General features: G+C 41.3%; 2 protein-coding genes across 10 annotated transcripts in view; one reads left to right on the top strand and one right to left on the bottom strand.

Annotated features, from left to right (window-relative positions):
- Positions 1-2458: 2458 nt before the first annotated feature.
- LOC129016961 (uncharacterized) lies at positions 2459-4255 on the bottom strand. The gene is made up of 2 exons (XM_054456832.2): positions 4122-4255; positions 2459-3426 (listed from the first exon to the last, which is right to left on the bottom strand). Exon 2 carries the CDS (start codon positions 3404-3406, stop codon positions 2876-2878), a length of 531 nt encoding a protein of 176 aa, XP_054312807.2. The 5' UTR covers positions 3407-3426; positions 4122-4255; the 3' UTR covers positions 2459-2875.
- Positions 2998-9071, top strand: part of SLFN11 (schlafen family member 11) — a 23674-nt gene continuing 17600 nt past the window's right edge. For 2 of the 9 annotated variants that reach the window (XM_054456823.2, XM_054456822.2), the window contains exon 1: positions 4546-9060. The gene's annotated coding sequence lies outside the window, so the exon portion shown is untranslated. Of the gene's footprint in view, positions 3269-3576; positions 3867-4543; positions 9061-9071 lie in introns of those variants that run through there. The other 7 variants (XM_054456828.2, XM_054456825.2, XM_054456829.2 and 4 more) reach the window with 7 other exon arrangements.

Below are 9071 nucleotides of genomic sequence, written 5' to 3'. Positions count from 1 at the left end.
TTGCCTTTCAGAATAAATATTGGTATTTTTTGTTGTTGTAAAATTGAAATCAGGCATTTTACATACTATGAAAACACTGAGTCAATGAATAATGAAAGGTGACTCATCTGTCCCTTTTTGTTGTCCATACTCTTCATATGAAGAGGGAATGCATAAGAATTAAGGCTACTACTGTCACAGGAGATCATAGTCTTTGCTACCTCACAACACAAATAGGTAGTTCATTGGGGGGGAAATGAATTAGCCAACTGTGTTAACTGCAAGCTTCTGATAATTTTTTTTTTTTAGAACAATTTGGAGCATTAAAATTTACTGAATCTTATATATTCATCTGAGTTAAAAATATAAAAAGAATTATGGATCATGGATGGCAATTTGCTTGATATCATCTGATTTGCAGACTCATAGTTTGATTTTTAATTAAATATATAGGTTATGATGAAGTCAATAGACATATCAGTGAACAATGAACTATATTAAATTTTTATCATTTACTTTTTCTAAGATTAAAACCGCATGTATTATATAAATTTCAGTTTAGTATCCACCAAAAAATTAAAATTATAATCTGACTCTTATATGTATAAATTGTTGTCTCATACCAGGTTTTAATGTTGGACTTGCAGAATCCAGTACTTGTAATGGTGGGAATTCACAACACAGTAGAAGCATCCTTTGCTGAGTTATAGATTCCTTTACCAATCTCTTTTGATACAACTTTTAAAACAAGTATCTTCAAGAAACCATTGGTGTTTTGAGGATAATGTTTCTAAATAGCGTTCAGGAGGAGAATAGTATTGCACAGCAGATCAGACGATCAAAAAAAAAAAAAAAAGCTCAAGGAAATGCAGATTCAAAGTGCTGACGAGTTATATTTATTGAAGACCCAACTTTTAAGGAAGTGCTAAGATTAGTCACCCATGTGAATAAGAAGCCAGGAAAGGAAAGATGGGGAAACCCAGATGACCAGGCTTCTGTTAAGAAGGAAAGCAACAGAGGAAAACAGTGAAGGGGAACAGAAAGGTGTAGCAAAGTGTTACAGAAAAGCCAACTGGATAGACAACACTGCAGAAGGTAGAGGTTGGGGAGAACTGAAAGGGAAAACAAAATACTTGACATAGTCTTAAGTAGTAGAAGGCAATTAGAGAAAACTAAGTATCTACTGGCCTTGTCAACATACAGACTTCAAAATACCCCTTATGAGAATCCAAAGAATGATGTGTGTAAGGGAAGATTTTATTTGCCCTTCCAGAAGAAATCAGTATCTATGTAAATCTTGAAGGATGAAACCAAAGCTCATAATGATTCAGATTCAGTGCTTGCCCTGCTGTATTCTGTCTGAATGGTGAACTCTGGAAGCAGGGATTGTGTCTGTCTGGCTCTTTTTAGAGCTGGAAATGTAGTAGCTTTCATTAAATACTTGCTGTGAAGTCTCTCTAAGACCAATTATTATCTTAGCATGTTTCAGTATCTTCTCTATCATAGGCTCTAGGTTCATTAGGAAAAAAATATAAGAAAATTCAACAGACTCAGCATTTGAAGCGTGCCATTGGTAGTTGTTTATGAAGTTACCAAATATTCATATATGTGACAAATGAACAGCAGGATTATGAATTATCAAAGGAAAAAACATTTGCTGAGGTGAAAAACTCTGATGTTTGAGGAAGTTTTTATTTTTATAAACAAAATCTGATGTTCAAAGGGCCCTGTTTCTTACAATAACTATTGAGCCTCAGTTAACCAGAAATTTATGAACACCCATTTCCTGACTTTTTGCTTTAAACTTTTTCTCCACTCTGTTTCTAGTACAAAAGTTTGCCTGCTGTGTTGCAGAAATAAATTTATGTTGTCCTCTGCCATAAAGTGATATATTTAATATTTTTATTCTTTGTTTTTGAAAATTATATTGTAAGTTCCTAAAAACATTCTATTAAACAATTAGACATTTTGTTATTAAATAAATGTGATCTGTAATTTCTTTGTGCAGAATGATTTGAAGTATTATATTTAGTTTACATGCATTATGGGTTCATAATTAATATCCAATGAAAATACATTTTGTTATATTGTAAAAAAAGAATAATTTTAACAGTAAAAAAGATTTTTTTATATTTATCTGCATATTTACTATCTTCTGTGCTCTTCATTCTTTTTTGTAGATCTGAGTTTCATTCAGGTATCATTTTCCTTCCAGCTAAAGAACTTCCTTTAATATTTTTTCATAAGAAAGATCGGCTGGTGACAAATTCCCTCAGATTTTCAGATTTCCTTTTTTTTTTTTTTCGTCTGAAGTCATTACTTTGCCTCCATTTAGGTAGGCCTTTGTTTTTGTGGTTGTTATAGGATCCTAGGTTTACAATCTTTTAGCACGTTATAGATGCATGGTTCTGGATTTGGTACAGGTTTGCACAAACTCTCTGTAAACAACATGTTAAAGAAAAATGGAGAAGCTGCAACATGAGAATACGAAGATTTACTGAAATGAAAAGGTGGTCATTGAAAGAAAGTGGTTATGAAACAGCATGAACATTATGACCTCATTTTAACAAACGTGCGTTACATACACATATGTGTAATATGTATGTACATGTATCCATATACACATTGTATATGTATACTGAAGTCCGTTTTATTTTCTTACTTTCGCTTTTACTGGAGCTTGTATTAATCACTCCGGCATTAACCACTGCTCCCACCCTTGGGCCACTCCGCATCAGTGAGAACTGGGCCTCAGGCAGAGCCGCCCGGGGCTAGGGTCCCGCAAGGCTGGCAGGACTGAGCCCAGCCAAGGGCGAGCTCTCGGCCAAGAACGGGGAGTTGGCCAAAGAGAGGAGGATTACAAAATCCAAACACTCGGACGGAACCCTGGCGGGTGCTAAAGACTGCAGCGAGGCAGAAAAGCAGAACGCTGGCCGGTTGTTTTCATATCACTAGCAGTGTGACGGTTACCGGGGTTGACCAAGCACAGCGCACCGGCCGCCGTTAAATCCCACTCTGGCTCGGGGTCTGCGGAGCCTGCCTGGGCCGCAGGCTCCATAAACCCAGCCAGGAACCACGCGCGGCCCAATCTGCACACCTGCTGCATTTTGGCAAGGGGTCGGAGGTCTGGAACAAAAGCGGAGGCCCAAATTCTTGCCTCGGTCTCCAAGACCCACTTTCTGGGGCGATGGAGAGAGAAGCCCAGCTTGGGGTCTGGGCAATTCGAGCGGGTTGGAAGGGGAAAGCTCTGGCGAGAGCTCAGCTGGACTCTCCGAGGGGTATCTGGAAGGTGGGACCGCAGGCACCGGGAGAGAAGAGGGTGCAAGGAAGGAACCGGCCCACCCCGTTGGGAGCCCACCCCGTTGGGAGGCCCACCCCGTTGGGAGCGACGGCTGCGTGGGCCTGGGAAGTTCTTCTCTTTCTTCATAATCTTTATTCTTTGTTTTGCTGTAATCCAGATAGATGAATAGATAGATGATAGGGAGGGAGAGATGGATGGAGGGAGCGAGGAGACGGAGGAAGGGTGGGAAGAAGGCGGAGGAAAAAACCCCCAAATTCCCGGAAACTAAGAACCATGTGGCAACAGTCAGGAAGTTGGGAGCTTCTAGGCAATTTAACGCGACAAAGAGTTCGCGGGCTTAGTTGACCCGCCCATTGGCGCGTACATCCCCTGGGCGGGATGTGCGTGGGATGGCCCCAAACCGCTAGTATATAAGGACCCGACCTGGGCGCCTCCAGGGAAACGCTAAGGGGGCTTCGGACGCCCTGGAGCTTGAGAGGCCAGAGAGGGTCCTTGCCCCTAGCCTGGGACTCCGGAGTTCCGTTTCTACCCGTGCTTCAGGGCCTAGTCCAGCCGAATCCGCGTCGGGCTGTAACTCGAGTGCCAGGTTCGAGAAGACAGCAGCACCCGTCCCACCCCACCCCAGCCAGGGTGTGGGGTGTGGGGGCTGTGGGGAGGGGCTGGAGGGGTGCGGAGGGGCTGGGGGTGGAGTGGAGTGGGGGTATCTGTGCTTTTCTCCCCCGCCTGGGGGCCCAGCTAGTTTGCATAGCAAGTGCCCTAAAAAGCGGACTATGGAGGACTGGGAGGCGGGGCTGGGGTAGGTAATGAGGGTAGAAGGCATTGGGGGCGGGGCGGGCCTGACCTGTGCACCTGCTCCTGCTGGAAGTTGGAAGAGCCCCTGGCCAGCGAGCCGCGGTTTCTGCGGGGCGCGGAGCAGGAACCGAAGCCTGGAAGGCCACTGAGTCGAGTGCACCTTGGTGGCTCCCAGGGCTGTAGGTCCCAGGTTTCAGAGTTATTGATATTGTAAACTTGAGAAACTAGCTCTACAGGTGTCTATGTGACCGACCAAACACTCTAAACTATTTTCCTTAATATAGAAACTAAAAAGCAGAATTAGAATTGCCATTGCCCTGCGGGAAGATTTATAATCTAGAGGGGGGAGAAATGAGAAAAATGTCTCCCTCTGGACAAGATCTGTAGAATGCTACCCGAGAAGGACAAAGAGCTCTAAATTTTAGTTTTCCAAGAGGGCACGTCTGTCGCAGCCCACTTCCCTTTCTTTTTTTTTTTTAATTAATTTTTAATTTCCGTGGGTACATAGTAGATGTATATGTTTATGGGTTACATGAGATATTTTAAGACAGGCATGTAATGTTTAATAATCACATCAGGGTAAATGGGGGTATCCATCATCTCAAGCATTTATCCTTTGTGTTACCAACAATCCAATTATGCTCTTTAGTTTTTTATCTTATTTTATTTTATTTTTGTAGGTACATAGTGGCTGTATATATTTATGGGGTACATGAGATGTTTTGATACAGACATGCAATGTGAAATAAGCACACCATGGAGAATGGGGTATCCATCCCCTCAAGCATTTATCCTTTGAGTTGCAAACAATGCAGTTACACTCTTTAAGTTATTTTAAAACGTACAATTAAGTTATCATTGACTGTAATAACTGTTGTGCTATCAAATAGTAGGTCTTATTCATTCTTTCTAATTTTGTTGTACCCATTAACGCTCCCCACCTCACCCCTTCCCTTCTACCACCCTTCCTCAGGTAGTCATCCTTCTGCTCTTGAATGCAATTGTTTTGATTTTTAGATGCCACAAATAAGTGAGAATATGTGATGTTTGTCTTTCTGTGCCTGGCTTATTTCACTTAACATAATGATTTCAAGTTCCATTCGTGTTGTTGCAAGTGATTGGATCTCATTCTTTTCTATGGCTGAATAGTACTCCACTGTGTATATGCACATCGTTTTCTTTATCCATTCATCTGTTGATGGACGCTTAGGGTGCTTCCAAATCTTAGCTATTGTAAACAGTGCTGCAAGAAACATAGGAGTGCAGATGTCTCTTGGATATACTGATTTCCTTTCTTTTGGGTCAATACTTAGGAGTAGAATTGCTGAATTGTGTGGTAGCTTTATTTTTAGTTCTCTGAGGAACTTCCAAACTGTTCTCCATGATAGTTGTACTAATTTACATTCCCATCAACACTGTTTGAGGGTTCCCTTTTCTTCACATCCTTGCCAGCATTTGTTATTGCCTGTCTTTTGGATAAAAGCCATTTTAACTTGGATGAGATGGTATCTCATTGTAGTTTGGATTTGCATTTTTCTGATGATCAGTGATGTTGAGCACCTTTTCACATGCCTGTTTGCCATTTGTCTTCTTTTGAGAAATATCTATTCAAATCTTTTGCCCATTTTTCAATAGAATTATTAGATTTTTTTTCCTATAGAGTTGCTGGAGTTCCTGATATGTTCTGGTTATTACTCCCTTGTTGGATGGGTAGTTTGCAAATATTTCCTCCCATTTTGTGGGTTGTCTTTTCACTTTGTTGATTGCGTTCTTTGCTGTGCAGAAGCTTTTTAACTTAATGTGATCCCATTTGTCCATTTTTGCTTTGGTTGCCTGTGCTTGTGGGGTATTGCTCAATGAATTTTTGCCCAGATCAATGTCCTGGAGATCTTCCCCAATGTTTACTTGTAGTAGTTTCACAGTGTGAGGTCTTAGATTTAAGTCTTTAACCCATTTTGATTTGATTTTTGTATGTGACAAGAGTTAGGAGTCTAGTTTCATTGTTCTGCAGATAGCTATCCAGTTTTCCCAGTGCCATTTATTGAAGAGAATGTCTTTTCCCTAGTGTATGTTCTTGGCATCTTTGTGAAAAATGAGTTCACTCTAGGTGTGTGTATTTATGTCTGGGTTCTCTATTCTGTTCCATTGGTCTATGTGTCTGTTTTTATGTCAGTATCATGCTATTTTGGTTCCTACAGCTCTGTAGTATAATTTGAGGTCAGGTAATGTGATTCCTCCAGTTTTGTTCTTTTTGCTTAGGATAACTTTGGCTATTATAGGTGTTTTGTGGTTCTATATAAATTTTAGGATTTTTTTTCCATTTCTGTGAAGAATGTCATTGATATTTTAATAGAGATTGCAGTGAATCTGTAGATTGCTTTGGGAAGTATGGATATTTTAACAATATTGATTCTTCCAATCCATGAACTTGGGCTACCTTTCCGTATTTTGGCCTTCAATTTCTTTCATCATGATTTTATAGTTTTTATTGTAGAGATCTTTCATTTATTTGGTTATTTCCTAGGTATTTAATTTTATTTGTGGCTATCGTAAGTGGGATTACTTTATATCTTTTTCAGATTGTTCACTATTGGTATATAGAGATGCTATTGATTTTTGTATGTTGATTTGTATCCTGCAACTTTACTGAATTTATCAGTTCTAATAGTTATCTGGTGTAGTCTTTAGGTTTTTTCCAAATATAAGATTATATCATCTGCAAACAAAGATAATTTGACTTCTTCCTTTCCGATTTAGATGCCCTTTATTTCTTTCTCTTGTCTAATTGCTCTAGCTAGGATTTCTATGTTGAATAACAATGGTGAAAGTGAGAATCCTTATAGTGTTCCAGATCTTACAGGAAAGGCTTTCAGTGTTTCCCCACTCAGTATGCTACTAGCTGTAGGTCTGTCATACGTGGATTTTATTATGTTGTGGTATGTTCCTTCTATACTCAGTTTTTTGAGGAGTTTTCCATGAAGGGATAATGAGTTTTATTAAGTGCTTTCTCAGCATCAGTTGAAATGATCATATGGCATTTATCCTTCATTCTGTTGATATGATGTATCACACTGACTGATTTGCATATGTTGAACCATCCTTGCATCCCTGAAATAAATAGCACTTAGTCATGTTAAATGATCTTTTTAATGTATTGTTGAATTAAGTTTGCTAGTATTTTGCTGAGATACTGGTCCATAGTTTTTTTCTTTGATGTGTCTTTGGTTTTAGTATCAGTAATACTGGCCTCACAGAATGAGTTTGGAAGTATTCCCTCCTTCTCTATTTTTTGAATAGTTTGAGTAAGATTGGTATTAGTTCTTCTTTAACTGTTTGGTAGAATTCAGTGGTGAAGCCATCGGGTCCCAGGCTTTTCTTTGCTGGAGACTTTTTATTATGGCTTTGTTCTCATTACTTCTTATTGGTTTGTTCAGGTTTTGGATTTCTTCACGGTTCAATCTTGGTAGGTTGTATGTGTCTAAGAATTTATTTCCTCTAGATTTTCCAATTTATTGGCATACAGTTGCTCATAGTAGCCACTAATGATCCTTTGAATTTCTGCAGTATCAGTTGTATTGTCTCCTTTTTCATCTCTGATTTCGTTTATTTGGGTATTCTCCTTTTTTTCTCAGGTAGCCTGGTAAAGGTTTGTCAATTTTGTTTATCTTTTCAAACAATCAACAGGTGGTGAAGCCAGCCAAGCTGTGTTCTTTTCTTCAGAGTGGCAAGTTCCCCCAGGCCCTAGGTGAGTGCACAGATGCTATCCAGAAGCCAGGGACTGGAGTAAGAAAACCTTAGAAGTCTACCTGGTGTTCCACTCTACTGGGGCTGAGCTGGCCCTCAAATCATGAGACACAGTCCTTCCCACTCTTCCCTCCTTTTTCCACAGGCAGAGGAGATCACCCTGTGACCATCATGACCACGGGTTCACAGGGAGTACTGTTAGCTATTGCTGATATTTACTTAAAGCCCAAGGGCTCTTTAGTCAACTTGTGGTGAATGCTACCAGGTCTGGAACTCACTCTTCAGGACAGTGGACTCCCCTCTGGCCCAGGGCGGGTCCAGAAATGCTGTCCAAGGGCCTACTTGGTGCTCTACCCCTGTGGCTAAGCTGGTACCTACGGTGCAAGACAAAGTCCCCTTTACTTTTCCGTCTGCTTTTCTCAAGCAGAAAAAGTCTCTGCCTGTACGCACCACAGCTGGGGTTGTGCTGAGTCTCACCTGAAGCCAGCAGAGTCTCACCCAAGACCCACGGCATATTACCTGGGTATCGTTGCTGATTATTCAGGGACCAAGGGCTCTTTAGTCAGCAGGTGATAGATCCTGCCAGGACTGGGTCCTTCCCTTTAAGGCAGCAGTTTCTCTTCTGGCCCAGAGTGTGTCTAGAAATGTTGTCCAGGAGATAGGGTCTGGAATGGGTGTCTCATGACCCTGACCAGTGTGCTATCCTACTGTGTCTGAGCTGACATCCAAGATGCAAGACAGAAGTCCTCTTTAGTCTTCTCTCTTCTCTCCTCAAGTGGAAGGAAGGGATCTTTTTGGAGCTGAGAGTCACACTGTCTGGGGTTGGGGGAGGGGTGGTACAAGCACTCTCTTAGTCGCCCCAGCTGGTATCTCAGTAGGTTGTGTGCCCTCCAAGCCTACTGGCTCTGATCTCAGCTCAGCACTATGACTTGCCTAGGAGTTTCAGTCCTTGTGGCCTAGAATGCCTTTCAAGTTTATTTAGAGCCCCATAGCACTTCAGCTACAGTGGCGAGGCTTGCTGGAACTCAGGTTTCACCTGCCGGGATGGACAATTTCTGTCTCACTAGGGCTGGTCTAAATTCTGCCTCCATCAGCAGGTATAAGCTGGATTGAGCGTGGTTTTGCTTTCCACTGTAACGGGGCAGTACTGAGTTCAATGCAAAGTCTCACAATTGCTGTGCCCTCCCTTCCCCAAGCACACAGATTTCTCTGCACCACGTGGTCACTGCTGGAGAAGGAGGATGGTAGGTGGAGC

This window comes from Pongo pygmaeus, chromosome 19 (genome assembly GCF_028885625.2).
Source record: "Pongo pygmaeus isolate AG05252 chromosome 19, NHGRI_mPonPyg2-v2.0_pri, whole genome shotgun sequence".
Lineage (NCBI taxonomy): Eukaryota > Metazoa > Chordata > Mammalia > Primates > Hominidae > Pongo > Pongo pygmaeus.
This window is presented reverse-complemented; position numbering and strand designations above follow the sequence as displayed.

Bases quoted from the DNA above. Each gene is read 5' to 3' on its own strand.
- LOC129016961 (XM_054456832.2), bottom strand. From the start codon at position 3,406: ATGAAGAAAGAGAAGAACTTCCCAGGCCCACGCAGCCGTCGCTCCCAA.